We start from the raw sequence: 15,653 nt of genomic DNA, 5'->3' as shown, positions 1-15,653 counted from the left end.
GGCCAGTGGCTGAGAGGATGCCGATGGGAAGCTAGAGCCTTTTCTTTGCAAGCCACCCCAAACGGCTGCCGAGGAGCCCGGCCCAGAGCGGCCCCGGCTGCGGGCCAGGCTGGCTGCAGCCGCCGCGCACCGGCAGGGGGGAGTCGCGGCAAAGCCCTAACCAGCCCCAGCACCGCCGCCGGCTGCACGGCACCAGGGGCGGGGTCTGCTCCTGCCCGCCCCCGCCGGGCCAGGCCCCCTCCTCCTTCCCCTGCACCTGCCTCCCGCCGCGCCCCGACTCGCCGGCCGGCAGCTCCCGGGGCGCGGAGCCGGAGCCCACCATGGGCCACCTGCGGGGCGGGATGCGCTGCATCAAGTTCCTGCTCTTCGCCTTCAACTTCGTCTTCTGGGTCAGTGGGGCCGGGCCGGGGGCCGCGCTGCCGCCAGAGCCTGGGGCAGCTCCGCGCTCCCCTGATGGCCACAGCAGGTTGGGGTGGGGGGTTTCTGTGGGGCGGGAGCTGGGAGGCTGCGGCGGGGCTCGCTTGTCTTGTGCTGCTCACTCTGTGGGCAGGACTGGCACCCACCTCGGCTCGTCTGCTTCTCACAACCCCCCTGACCCGGGGAACCCCTTCCCGAGCTGCTCCCCCCAACACCCCCTTCTCCAGGGACTCCTACAAACCATCAGCCAGGCGGGGAGGGGGTCGCTGGGGGGCGCCCGCTGGAGCCTGCTGGATCGCTGACCTCCAGGTAGTTAATCAGAATGAAAAGGGAATGTACATTTGACTGTTGTATGTTCTACTTGGTTTGGGGGGGGGGATCCCTTTCCTCCACCCTTCACATCGTTTTCACTGCCCCAGTCCCCAGGAGCAGATGCCACAGCTGTGCACCCATTGGGACACGTTTCAGCCTGGCCTTACCCTGGATTTTGGTTTGGTGCTTGCAATTTTGCAGGCAGAAATAATTATGGATGCTGTTTACATCACTTATGGATGCTGTTTACAGGTATTTAGGCGTTTACAGATCAGGAGGAAATCTTGCCCATTCTATTTAAAGCATGCACCTGCACAGTAACAATATTTGTAGGTATGTTCATTGGGGGGTGCTAAAATATTGTCTTTTAGAATGCAGTCTTCCTTCATAGAAACAACCCTGAATTTCAGCATCCCCACAATCACATGCTGAGGGAGTAGTCACCAAGCCCGAGGTGCAGTTTTGGGTACACAAGTTGCCTAATAGGCTTGCATAGTGTCTTTGGCAGTTTGGCTTAAGCTTCTCAAACTCTGCTCTTGATCTTGTAAACATTCTGTTCTGTGAGGCTCATTAGCAAGAATATTTCTTCAGGAGTGATGTTAATTGCTGAACTCCAAAAAAAAGCCAAATTAATTTCTGATACTCTTTGCTTTTGACATAAAGCGCACACACAGTCTGCTCCCCCAGTTCTAAATACCTACCAGTGTTACCAGCAGCTAGAACAAAATATCTAGTGATCTGTAGTGAAAGAGTATATGTGGGGTTTTGCCGAACCATACAGCAATAGAAATAAATAACTTCATCTATACAGTAACTCCTCGCTTAACGTTGTAGTTATGTTCCTGAAAAATGCGACTTTAAGCAAAAGGATGTTAAGCAAATCCAATTTCCCCATAAGAATTAATGTAAATGTGGTGGGGGTTAGGTTCCAGGGAAATTTTTTTCACCAGACAAAAGACATACATATATACATACACACACACACAGTATAAGTTTTGAACAATTTAATATTGTACACAGCGATGATGATTATGAAGCTTGGTTGAGGTGGTGAAGTCAGAGGGTGGGATATTTCCCAGTGAATGCCTCACTGCTAAATGATGAACTAGCTTTTGGCTGAGCCCTCAGGGGTTAACCCATTGTTGTTAATGTAGCCTCACACTCTACAAGGCAGCAGGAATGGAGGGAGGGGAGACAGCATGACAGACAGAGACACATACCCTGTGTGTGTGAGAGAGAGAGAGAGATGGGCATTGCTCCTTTAAGTACGCTGGCCGCACTCTAAGTACATTACCATTTTAAGTAGATCAGCAAGTTGAGACAGCAGCTGCTCCCAGGAAGCTCCCTCCATCCTGAGCCCTGTCGTGTTCCCCCACCCCGGAGATGGGATAAGCGGGGTGCAGGAGCAGTGGAGAGGGGGACACCCTGACATTAGCCCCGCTCCTTTCCTCCCCCCCGCCCCCCCCCCACAGCAAGCAGGGGGCTCCCAGGAGCAGCACAGGGCAGTGGGGGGAGGGACAGCTGAACTGCTGGACAACTGGTAGCCTGCTGGGTGGCTGCTGCACAGGGAACTTAGGGGAGCGGGGAGCTGATGGGGGGCTGCCGGTCCACCCTGGTTCCAAGCCCCCACCAGCTAGCTGCAAAGGGCTGCTCTTCCTGCAAGCAGTGGACAAAGCAGGCGGCCGCGACGTTATAAGGGAGCATTGCACAACCTTAAACAAGCATGTTCCCTAATTGATCAGCAACGTAACAATGAAACAACATTAACCGGGACGACTTTAAGTGAGGAGTTACTGTCCATATTGGTTTAACAAAAATCATAGGAGCTGTTTATTCCTTGGCATTTGGACATTGGTATTTTCCCAGTACTGTGCTGGTATCTGGGCTTGGGCAGTGCTGATAATCATGAATCGAAAGGGAAACAAAACCATCCATTGTTGGAAACCATGGTTCTAAATCTGGAAATATTTCCACAATTATGTAAAATTGCTTATTTGGATGTTTTGTCCAGTGTAGTTCTCATGTGGAGCTTTATTAAGCCTCCATGTTAGACTGAGAGCGTGGACCTGTGGCCTTCCAGCTGATACACCTTGTCTTGGTGATGTGGTAATAGGAGATGCTCTTGTTTTACACATAACCAAGACAGGAAAGAAGGATAAGTATCTCACTCAGTTGCAACAGTCACAGGATATGTTTGTTTCAGCACTGTGACTTTGCTGTAACATTGTGGGAAGCAAACTTCTTGGCAGTGCACATATATATCAAAAGAAAGCTATATAATTTATGTATTACTTCAAATTTAACTTTTAAAATACAGTACGCCTATCCAGTGCTCTGGGCTTCTTCTTTTTTGTTGTTGTTGTTTTTGTTTTTTATAAACCTTAGGAAATGCCTTATCACGGAATAAAAAATTCTTGATACAAACAGAGGCAGAACTCAGCTGAGACAGCATCTTTCTTTAAAAATATAAAATGGACATAGTTAACTTTCAGAGGTGCCCAGTTCCCCCCAGTCAAAGAGTAAATCCACAAGCCAAGACATCACACGCATTCCAGCACCAAGCTCTCGTGACCTGAGCCTATGAACCTGTCATCTGCTGCTTTTTCAAGTTCACCTTATGCAGTGATGAGCTCCCAAAATCCTAATAACCGGTTCCCTACTGGGTCCTCGGTGGCAATTCAGCGGCAGGTCCTTCACCCAGAGTGAGTGAAGACACACACACACACCCCGCCGCCGAAGACCCGGTAGGGAGCTGTGCGGTGAGTACAAGCCCCACGTGCCTGTCTCTTCCCCCGCCCCCCATCCGACCCCAACCCACTTCCTGCCCCTGACTGCCCCCCTCAGAACCTGCAACCCATCAACCCCCCTGCTCCTTGTCCCCTGACCACCCCCTCCCGAGACCCTCCACCCTAACTGCCCCCCAGGACCCCACCCCCTACCCAACTCGCCCTGCTCCCTGTCCCCTCCCTGACTGCCCCGACCCCATCCACCACCACCTCGACAGACCCCCGGAACTCCCATGCCTACCCAACCGCCCACCCCCCCGTTCCCCATCCCCTGACCGCCCCCCCCAGAACCTCCACCCCCTCCAACTGCTCCCTGCCCCTTATCCAACCCCTCCTCCGAGCCCCCTTACCATGCTGCTCAAAGCTGCAGGAGCTGCAGAGCTGCCCAGAGCGCTGGCGCCAGAGGTGCGGCGTGCTGGGGCTCTGCGAGGGGGGAGGGGAGTGGGGGAGGGGCCGGGGGAGCCTCCACAGTTGGGAGCTCGGACAGGACGGTTCCACGGGCCGGAGTTTGCCCACCCACTGGCCCCTTTACAACTGGTTCTACACCGGCTTGTAAATTTAATAACCGGTTCTTGCGAACCGGCTCCAGCTCACCACTGACCTTATGAGACAAATGCTTTCCATCACAGTGTGGTCAGTTCATTGAACAACATCCTGATATGGTGATGAAACATCATTCCATTGCAGCACCGTACTGATATGGGATGATGTTACACCAGCCCTCAAAACTTGAGACCCTCTAATGATCACTGGAAGGAAAGAATAGCACAGTCTGTATTCTCGGGGCCTGCTCAAAATTAGAAGGCCCAGCTATGAGCAGGCTCCTTCAGTGTACAGATATGTGTACATACCTACCGTGTTTGCTCACTAGGGGTGACTAGGCATTCAGGGACTTCTCTACATGCACACACAAACACGCTCCGTGTATCATCAATGAGAGTAACTGGGCTTCCCATACATACATACATTCCATTTCATATAGGTACTTTTTAGTGCCCTCATCACCATAGTATGTGAGTGCCTTCCAGTAATGCATTAGATGGTGAGACTAGTATCCATCATCTGTGCTTCATTCCATCTCCCCATCACACAGCACAAAGAATAAATAATAATAATGTGTGTCAGGGCAGAGCCCAGGAGCCCCCGGCATGGACCAGGACCCCATCGAGCTAGGTGCTGTACAAACACAGAACAAAAAAAGGTCCCTGCCCCAAGAAGCTTACTGCCTAAGTAAAAGACAGGAGACAACAGGTGGATACAGACAGATGTGAATAAAAGGAAACAATGAGACAGTATTGGTCAGTATGACAGGATGTGGTCTCAGCACATCTGCATGAGAGCGACCTGATGCTCTTCAGATGCACACTCAGTTCACACCATATGCTGCCAGTTGAGTTTTGGTCACTTCCGATAGTAATCAAAACATCAAATGGTTCATCTAAAGTTATAGAAGATAAATATGTTCCTTTAGCACTTGTGTGTACTTTAAACATCACTGGCTTTTTAAGTGCTTTATTCAGTGGCTTGTAAGTTTCTAGCAAAATTATCTTTTGGGCTGAATTTTCTCATTTTTCTTTTCAGTGGTTCTTTTTAAATTATTATGCAGGTATTTTGGAATGGAGTGAGGGGGATTTCTGCTCTTTTAAAGATAAAATCCTACTCAGGCCTTTCTCTGCCTGGATAACTCAAAGCGAGTTTGGATAAAAGTTGCCATCTATGTCATCCTGTGCACCCACATGGCACAAGTGCAAATGTTCTAGAGATGCAATAGATACATAGATTAGATAGAGAGGGGTGTGGGTTTGCTAAGTCTGCAAAAAAACAAAAACAGCTTCAAAGATAAAGAAGTTACAAACAGGTGAAAACAGCATCCCTCATGTACCAGTGGGTGGTATGTCATTTGCCTACCAGAAAAGGCAGGGCAGTTTTCCACATACAGTCAAACATTGCAAGAGACTTAAAGTACCCCAAAGTACTGCCAAACATACTAATAAAATTCTGCTCCCCATGTATTACTAAGACCTTTTGTTTAGCAACAGATCGTTGTCAGTCACTGGAGTGGTCTTTTCAGGCTGGGTATGTACAGGGTCCTCGAGAGTCTTTGCATACACCAGACATGGCAAGAGTTCCCCTGTCTTTGAGATGGCCGTGTAAGGAGCACGGTTGGGTTTGGAGTCTTTCTGGATGTCAGTGCTCTAGAGATCATGGAGTGGGACTCTGAAGCAAACGTGCAATGTAACAATGCATGTTGGGGCTTGCTGTTAGTGCCGCTTCCAAGGCTGAGGTTTTATTTGCGCAGAAGTCAGGAAATACAAGGAGCTGGTTCCCACAAATGTACTTTAGCTGCGAGGGGGCTTAGTTATTGTTGCTGTGGGAGCCGTCACCTTGAATCCCTGCCTTTAGTGTGTTTAATATCTTATCCTTATCTTAATATAATTTTCTTAGCAGGAGTTTGTGCAGGGTGCCAGTGCACAATTTAAGACACACAGTGAGGTATCTATCATAGTTTTAACAACAGGGCCAGTTCTGGTGATGTCTAGTTGAATACGAGCTAAAGGAAACTCTGTAATAATACAGCTATTAGCGATAGTATTAGGCTGAAAGGCCCTTTCCCAGGGCACCCTTTGACCTCTCAGCCGGAATCACACCTGCTGCTCATTGCCCCAGTGTCCAATAGCCCAAGGGCCACACCTCTCTCTCACTCCCCCAGTGCCCAGGTCCTGCCCTACTTGGGGGCTGCACCTGTCACTTATCCTAGGTACATCCTGGCCTGTTGGCTGTGCAGGGAGCCAGTAACCCATTTCCTTTCTCTGTGCTAATCCTCCTTGGAGCTGCCACTTGAGCAGAAGGAGGTTATAATGTTGGTTAGTGCTAGGATTGCTTTGATATTTACAAACACAAGATGGCTTAGATTTTCCACTGCTGGAAAGCAGGGAGAGGACTCAAAGTCTGCTAACCAACACCATGGCTTAACAACTTCTGACAGCCTCTGGAGATGTTGGCTATACACACAGGACCTCAGCTCCCATAATTGCAAAACAATACAGCAGGGTTTAATGGTGGTGTTAATAGGGATGTAACTACCATTTAAAAAGCTAACCGTTTAAACAAAATATTTTTAGCCGTTTAACGGTTAACTAATTAAAGCAGCGGTGGCTGGGCCTGATCCGGTCGCTGGGGTTGGGGCCACTCCGACTGGCGCGGGGCTGCTGGGGCCAGCCAGCCAGCCTGGGGGTTAACGGTTAAGGCGCATTAACTGGTAAGACTAATGTTAACATTTTACATCCCTAGTTGTTATCAACAGTGTAGTTACAGCTCTTTGCCAGATATCCAAGCTCTCAGGGAGAGCTGCTCTGGATAAAATTGCCTGAGGTAATATTTATTTTCCAGTTTGATTAGTGATAATATCAAAGGATTTCTTTGCCATCAGCAATTTCTGTCTCTTGTAGGCAGATGAATTTCCTAGAATTATACCATTAGCGTGACCTGCATGTTGTAAAAGTGTTTAGTACGATAGGGCAGGGCCATTGGGTACCTAGAGAAGTGATTTTAGGAAGCCGTTGTATATTTGTAGCCTTTAATGTGAGAAGTGTTTGTCCATTTAAAAAAAAAATAGTCACAGAGGCTGTTCCAGCTCCGCATTTCATCTCTCCTCACATCCACTATGTTTCTCAGCTGGAAACAAGAAGGAGAACCAGCACCAGGTCACCCGGCAGCTCTCTGTGGACCCAAGTTTGGGAACCTCGGACACAGGACACTTCAATTGCACTTTGAATAATTAAACCAAAGTTACAATATCACATACTTTCTGCTGAGAATGTAACACTGACCCTATATAAAACCCATTCATAGCTCCCTGCCTCTGTACACTGGGGAGAGAATGCTAAATAGGACACAATTCTCTATGTTCTCACCTACTGCTAACTCTCCAAGTCTGCAGAGCTTCCTTGTGACTGAAGTTCTAGCCAGTATGAAACATGCCGTTGTCAGTACAGAAAATATTTGATCTCATTCAAACAGCCTTCTGCCTCTTTAGCAGTTCAGTGGGGCTTGCCCAGAGCTACCTCCATCAGTACCTAGTAGAAAATGTGTATATATAATACTTTGGATTCAGAATACTTGTAATTTTCCCCGTGAATTTACGTTGTAAATAATCCCTCCTAGGTTATTCTGACAGAAGGGCTGTAACCTGTTAGTCAGCTGATCGGTATGTATCCTTGTACCTTCTCCTCTGGTACTGCTTAAAAGCCTTCTGGAAACACAGACTTGCTCTGATCGCTGCTTTGTATCCTGAGCAGGGAGATTCAGACTAAATATGGTCAGAAGGATGCAGACTATACAACCCAAGCTTGTTAAACAACTAAAGGATAATAAAGGCATTTTCTTTCATAGTATCGCTTTTGGGGGGGCAGTCTTGCTATCACTGTATTTACGTCTCACACCTAACAGTCCCCCTTCGGTGAGGTTTCCCATAAAGGAAGGAAAGAAGAAATCTGTTGTGACTGATGGAGCCACACTGGCAACTAAATGATACAGCTTTGGCTGGCAGGCACGCTTAAAGGGAATATCTGAGTTTGCCTGTAGTAGCTCTCCTATTGAAATTGCTTCTCAGTTAAGAGCCTTTACAGTCGTACTCAATGAAAGACATGCAACCCAGTCTGACTGGATGAATGTTTCCTAGGCAAGTCTGGGGTCCCTTCAGCCAGCTATGGGTCATTTAGGAAAAGTTGATTCCATAGAGACATTTCTACCATATATGCCATTTGCAGTTTCCTACTCTGCAGTTTTCCTGAAGTATGTTTAACTACTGAAAGTCTAGCAGGCCCAATTCATGGCATAAATGACACCGAAAACAGACATTTCCAGGACAATACATTAACATCTTAATAGAATTATTTAAAAGGACACACGTACTTTTTAAATAGCTTTTCACTCTTTCCCCCTTCTTTTGCATACTCTGTCAGAAGCTGACAGTTTCAGCCTTTTCTTTTAGGCAAATGTAGGTGGGGTATTTTCCCCTTTACCTTTAGGTTTTGAATAAGGTTAAACTGAACACAGCTCCTTTTTTGTTTAAGTGCCACAGTTCCAATGTGCACAGTGCACTGGGAGTGCTGTTACCCGGCTGCAGCTGTGAATCCAACAGGACCAGTACAAAGCTTTGTGTTATGTGATTTCATGAAAATAATGGCTATTATGTCTTGTTTAATGTATTGAGAAAGAAGACGGGTTTCAATCTCTCTGTTCCTGATTGGCTGGGAAGTTGCTTTACATGCACACAGCTCTGACACTATCAAAACTTGGCTGAACCTAGAAGGCACATGTAGCCCAAGTAAACCTGAATTTCCCAATAACGCCTACTGGTGACCCTAATAATCCTAAGGCTAGCCCATGAGTCTGGCTCAAGAGTCTCTAGCAGTATGATCACAGCACTGGGGAACGCTTGGCTCGTGTACAATGATGAAGTTCACTCCAGTCCATTTGCTTAGGGAAGGCTGTCACTGTGTAGGTAGAGTTAAGCCAGGCCCCAGAGCCAGGCCAACAGTTTGCTTTCTTGCCCTGTTGCTCCCTTTCAGCCCATCCCCTCAAGTGCTGCTTCCAGTCTGTGCTGAATTCACTTGCACCAGTACTGAACAGGTGCCCAGTAGGACGAAAGAGACCCAGACAGACCCATCTTTGGCATCTACTGTCAGTTAGATGCCAAAGATGCGATGAAGCAGTCGGCTCCCCCACCCTCCTCCAGGTTGGACAGCGGCTGCAGATTTTGGCTCTGGACTCTGTCAACAGCGTTTGTTCTGTTCTGTGTTGGCTTCATCTTTACCTAAATTAGCTTTGTGGGATGAAAGCTGTTGGTATTGGCCCTGAGCTCTGGTTTGCAGGGTCATTCTGAAGCAGCCTCCAGTTCCCACATTGGTGGAGCCCTGGCAGAATTTCCCTTAACAGCCAGGCTGATGTCTATGGTTTTCATGGTCCTCTTTGAAGTGTCTGGATTTGATCCATGCTGATGTGACCGGTTCAGACGGATAACCTAGAAGGTATTTTTGCCCCTATCTACCATAGGAGTGTCTTCTGCGGAGCACCAGGAAATCGGCCATTTCTGCATTGACAGTGCACTTAAATGCTCTGCACTCCGTTCCTCTAGGGGAGGATTGGGTCTGATTTTGCAAAGTGCTGAACACCTCTACCCCAATAACATTAGTGGGAGCCGGGGGACTCCTCAGCTCCCAGAAGAGGCTTAGCACTTTGCAGAACTGGGCTCATTATCTAAACATTTCTCCTGAGTTGACATCCCATTGCACTGGGTTTGTATTTGTATCAAATGGGATTCTTCTTGATGTTTGAAAAAGCGGATACCTTCTTTGCTAGGCACGCGTATGGTCAGCGTGTCCCTCATTGGGACAGTGCCCCTAACTCCCTGCTGGGGCGCTCGGTTCAGTAGTGAAGACTGTCCTGTACTAAAAGGCCACTATTACTCCCTGCAGCACTAGAGTTGTCCTTGGTGGCTCCCCTCCAAGGGCTGCTCAGGCCTAACCCTGCTTAACTTCAGCACATTCCCCCCAGTGAAGTATGATCCTTTTTCTGAATCTTTTTTTCCTGGTTTGAACGTGCCCCTAATCAGAATCTGGCGTGTCTCATGTGGACAATGCCATTTAGCAGCTGGACCTCCTGAAACAGAGAGACTGTCGTTTATAACCGAGGTGCGGGAGGAGTGTGTGCCCTGACCTCATCTTCCTCAGAGATTCAGAGCAACCACTGTATCCGTGCTCCGCCTGACCATGCAGCAGGGCCAGCGACACACTGGCAGGGGGACTCGCCCGGCTCTAGTGTCTGTTTATTCAGCTTCACAACGGCCACAAGATTTTGGTTGAAAAACAGTCAGTGAAGTTATTCCTCTCCCAGTAGCTCTGTCTGTGTGATGCCAGCGTGGGCCGGCACCACCATCTCAGCTCCTGGACATGCACCAATTCCAGAGACCTCAGACTTATGTTCTGGGCTTAGAGTAAGCTGGGTTGGCCTGCCTTCAAATTCCGTCGGTTAAGTAACTGTGGTGGTCAGGAGCAGAATAGGGAGTGGCTGTGGGGCTAGGAGGGAATGAAGACATAAGAGAGGAAAATGAGATTTTCCCATTAGGGAACTTTCCAATCGGTGTTTGTACACCACCAGGATACACCCAAGTAACAGCACATTGGGCGAATTCTCCAAATTCTGCCTGTTTGGACTTGCGGGAACTAGCTGTGGCCTGAGCACTGGCGCCCTTCCCCTATGCCTCTGTTTGGGCCCTATCATTTTGTGTGGCACTCAGAACCTACAAAGCCGTTTGGGGCTATTTTGATGAATGGATGAGGTTGGTTCTTTATAATGTTTGAAAGTCATGTTTGAAATGGGTTGAAAAGCACTGTGGTGTTAAAGAGTCAGAGGAGAGGATAAGGCCAGTTGTTCTGTAACAGAAATTCATTGGTATCCAATATTGGGAGGGGCCTGCTGCATTCTGCAACTTTATACTCCTGCAGTTTTGGAGTTTCCAGGAAGCACAAGGAGTCACCCGTTGCAACAATTTGGCATGTTCCAGCTCTTTCCGGCCCTTTGCAGTTCAGTTATTAACTGGCCTGTTTGCTTTCCAGCTGGCAGGGTTGGCTGTCGTTGCCTTTGGACTATGGCTGCGATTTGGTGGGGTCCTGGGAGACTTAACTTCGGAGGAAAAATCCCCAGAGTACTTCTACATGGGTAAGTTAAGGTGCTTAGACTTTGGCTGTATCTCCAACCTCAGTTTCACCAGCAGGTACGATCCCAAACACTACCTTACATGATACATACAAAAATGGTGCTTAAAAGGTCTGACAGGTGAATGGCACGAACCTTGTCTCCTGCCCTTCCATGCCACATCAAGTGACAGCCTCTCTCAAATCTCTCCTAGGCAACAAATTTTGCAGACCTGAATTAATTCCTAAATATGATTTCATAGTTGAATTTTTCTGTAATGCTTGTGCTTATGAAACAGAAACTGGGAAGATGTAATTTTTCCAGAGTTCCAGATGTGCTTTTCAAGCACTGTTGGGGTGTTCTGGGGGCTCCAGATGTTACATGTATATTATGTGCCTAATTGGTTATTGTGCATTGGCTGCCTGTGGTTTCATACTTCCCATTTCTTCATCCATCCATTGTCAATTGTGAGACGTCTCCCATGCCCTTGATTTGTTTCCCCTTTCCTCTCTGATCACATTAGGAGAAGTCAGATTCAGTCTATTTTAAGCTTTAAGCGGGTTCATTCAATGTAATCTGATTTTCACAGTCATTTCATCCTTGTCCAATGCCAAGTGCAGAACAGCAGCTGAGGAGCTCCAGAGAGAGAGACAATCCTGGCTGCTAGTGTAAGAGTATTAAATATGTATCACTGGAGGAGCTGAATGCCTGCCAGAAGTGAAAGCTGACCCAGAGGCAGTGCACGGCACCAGTTATTTCTACCCTGGAATCTTAGTCCAAGTTTAACCCTTTCTCCAGTTACCGTTAAATGTCCATTGTACAGATAAGAATTGACCCTAACCCCAGTCTCTTGGTGGGTCAAATGACACTATATCTGTCATTTAGAAGTTACTTGACCGTAGTGCTCCTGCAAGTGAGGGCCTCAAGGTTTTGCCTACCGCCTGGCATCTTGCAAACTTCACTTGCTCAACTCTCCTAATGCACATCCATCCTGGCCTGTAGAACTCTTGCTACTCCAGTCCTGGGCCTCATTCATCTCAGTTCTGATCCATAGCAATTCTGTCTTAAACAATGCAGCCAGAGGCTCACAGCTCACTATGCAATAGTTTAGAAACAGGAAGGGAGGAATACTGTGTCCTGTTAAAACCGAAGTGGACATTTAAGGAGGCAGACTGCAATTATTCAGATTGGAATTTGGCCAGGACACCAGGTCAACACCCCTTCACTGCAAAATGTCCCACAGGATTTTAATGAATTGATCTCTCCTACAAAAGATGTTACCTCCAGCAGAACATACTCTTTGCAGCATGCTGGGGCATCATTCTGAGCCCGTTGTGAAATGATACCTGGTGAATTGCCCACACCATGTCCTGGAGGTCTTCCCCTCCCTATGTGTTTCTGAAAGGCCTAAGAGACCTGAGGAGAGACAAAGTTATTCTGTTCATCACAATCAATTACTGCTGGTTCATTTATAGCCAGTATGAAATGGATAGATGGCTAAACCCTGACAAACAGCCTGTGATATGCATTAAGGGATGCAGTGATGTTCACAATCTCTTAATATCAGAGGGGTAGCCGTGTTAGTCTGTATCCACAAAAACAACGAGGAGTCCAGTGGCACCTGAAAGACTAACAGATTTATTTGGGCATAAGCTCCCTTGGGTTAAAAACCCACTTCAGATGCGTGGAGTGAAAATTACAGATACAGGCATAAATATATATTGACACATGAAGTAGAATGCCTGGCTCACTACAAAGGCAATTTTCCCTCTCTTGGTATTGACACTTCCTCATCAATTATTGGGAGTGAACCACATCCACCCTGACTAAATTGGCCTTCAACATTGGTTCTCCACTTGTAAGGTAACTCCCTTCCCTTCATGTGCCAAAATAAACCTCTTAATGTAGATTCCATCATCCTTGCTATGCAAAAAGTCGATTCCTCTGGCGAATGCCTAGTGGGATCTCTGAAAAGTTTAAGCTGCTGCTGTAGCCTTAAATGGAAATGCCGAGTGTTTAGATTTTGATCTTTTGAACAGAGGCTTTGAGAATGTCCTTGTAAAAGTTCAGCCGTATCTCCTGATCCAAAACTGGATTTAATTTCTGCCATGCTAATTTTCTTTGTCTGGGTATCTGTAGAACCCTTACACTGCAGAACCTATCTGCTAAGAGGGGAAGTTGAGGAACAGGACAGAAATGTACTGGGAAATCCTTTGAACCTACATTGTTGACTACACAGTGTCCAGTCAAATCCCAGCTGAATAGTACTGTGGCCTTTGGGCAGTTTGGCAGGACTGTGCTATTAGCAAAGATGTTAGCACCTTCTACATCATGAAGAGCTAGGAAGAGAGTCAGTGTGCAGCAGGTTGTTCTGTTCAGGTGCTTGAACCTCACCCATTGCTGAGGGTGCCCCAAACACTTGACTCTCATAACTGTCAGGTATGAGTCACCGCACCCATTTTGTCCACTGGGGCCTATTCAGAGAGATTCCAGGAGTCTCATTTTTCCAGGGAGTGCACAGGAGCTGTGTATGTATCTTCTGTTCCAGACAAACTGGCCCCTTCGTGCTGACAGCCAGGATTTTACAGCACCGAGTCCTAGTGCAGTGTGTGTTTGTGCTATGGAAGGGACTGCCGCTCAAGGGCACTGCTGTCATCAATGTGACAGGGAGATATAAATATGTTTGGTTATATTAAAAATCTTTCCTCCAGCCTGTTTATAATGGCAGCTCTGCAGCCACTTTCTCCAAGCCTGAGGATCCAGATCCTCACGTGTAATCATATCCACTCAGAGGCAGTGCTGGGGCCTGCATTAGAGCTGCTTTCAGAGTCTGCTTTGTAGCTATGTTGGTGGTAGCTTTTGCACCATTCTGTCCTTTTGGCATGCTCCACGTGGCTGGGAAAGGTGAGCAGCAAGGAACAGCTTAGCAATATGCACACTTGACATAGGGGAGACTCTAGAGAACCAGGAAGAGAAAACAATCTATTCTACTGAAAAGGATAAGAAGACCAAGAGGAAAGCATTAGAGCAATGAGTATAACATCTGCTGTGGGACATCCTGGGAGAGCTCCGGGGGACCCCAGTCTGATCAGCATAGGACTGTTCTACACTCCTTGTTTGTACCACTAAAACTATATCAGTTTAGAAAGAGGGATGGCTAAAGGGGTGCAACTCGCTAGTGTGGACAGTCATACTGGCATAAAGGTGCTTCAAAATGAACTATACTGATAAAAGGACCTTTACACTTGTATAACTGCATCCACACTAGGGAGCTACACTGCTTTCAACCTTTTCCAAACCAGTTTATAGAAGTAAAAAAATGGGGTGTAGACCAGCTCATAAACTTGGTCATGGGATTCATGTTGAACTTGGCTGCGTGAGGCTTGTTCTCTGAGGAGATATCTGCCACAGAAGAGAAGGGTTGTGCAGAGGGAGTGATACACTTAGTTTTAGGGCACTGGCTGTGATCTCCTTCTGGAGGAGCATGGATTGAAGGACGTGGTTAAAACCGGGCAGATGGGATGTAGTTAACAGGCCGAATGGACTGTGCTGTGGTGGGTTCTAAGGCCACTCAGACTGGCCTTCAACATTGGTTCTCCACTTGTAAGGTAACTCCCTTCTCTTCATGTGCTAAAGGGAGACACATTCTGCTCATATGGTACCTGATTTGAACTGGTTTCCCTCTCACACTTATTTAGGGTGGGTTTTTTTCCTGCATCTGAAATATTTTTTACTTTAACATGATTGATAATTATATAATTATACCCCTGTATTTTCCATTTGGCTGGCATGAACCACCCCAATAGCTTTGTCCCTCACCAGCAATCAGGCATCTTCTTTGCCACCTGGATTTAGTTCTGGCTGCACTTGCCAAGCAGTCCAGCCAACTTTTCCACTCACTGAAATATTCCTCTTGGTTGGAGACCGACTGGGAATTTTGACATAGGCCGATTTCTGTGTCAGAGGCTCAGGGCCATCTCTGGTTTGGCTTTTTGTTGGTGTTTCAGGTTCCTCATTACAGTTCACGAGAGCAGGATTGGCAGGAAGGGTATATTTTAGCACCATAGTAATCAAATCCTTTGACCCCTGCAGTCTCTCACCCCATATCAGTGGGTGTGACACATGCTGAAATTAAGGTTAAGGTTCCAACTGTTTATAAATGTATACACAGAGCAAGAGGAGGCAGCCATCCTAAGCCTTAGCGAACTGCACACACTGCCTAAACTGAGGTTCTCACACCTGATAGCAGAAATGCCAGTGCCTCTGTTTTACACCATTTAACAGCATGTGTTTTATGTCTCTGCTGTAAGCAGTGAGATATAATGGCAGCATTTGCTCCAGCTGTGATTATGCTCTCAAACAGTGATTTTTTCCCATTAGATTTCATGATGAATCTTCAAAGTCTCTTTCCTTTAATTATCTTCTTTCTGGGATATGGTT

At 47.2% G+C, this 15,653-nt stretch overlaps 1 protein-coding gene across 2 annotated transcripts in view; it reads left to right on the top strand.

Moving 5' to 3' along the window:
• The first annotated feature begins 229 nt into the window (after nucleotides 1-229).
• TSPAN2 (tetraspanin 2) overlaps nucleotides 230-15,653 on the top strand; it is a 46,796-nt gene continuing 31,372 nt past the window's right edge. For both annotated transcript variants that reach the window (XM_034767068.1, XM_034767067.1), the window contains exons 1-2: nucleotides 230-389; nucleotides 11,135-11,237. In XM_034767068.1, the coding sequence (XP_034622959.1) occupies nucleotides 321-389; nucleotides 11,135-11,237 (172 nt within the window). In that variant the 5' untranslated portion in view covers nucleotides 230-320. The remainder of the gene's footprint in view (nucleotides 390-11,134; nucleotides 11,238-15,653) is intronic.

Source organism: Trachemys scripta, chromosome 4, assembly GCF_013100865.1.
Source record: "Trachemys scripta elegans isolate TJP31775 chromosome 4, CAS_Tse_1.0, whole genome shotgun sequence".
Taxonomy (NCBI): domain Eukaryota; kingdom Metazoa; phylum Chordata; order Testudines; family Emydidae; genus Trachemys; species Trachemys scripta.
This window is presented reverse-complemented; position numbering and strand designations above follow the sequence as displayed.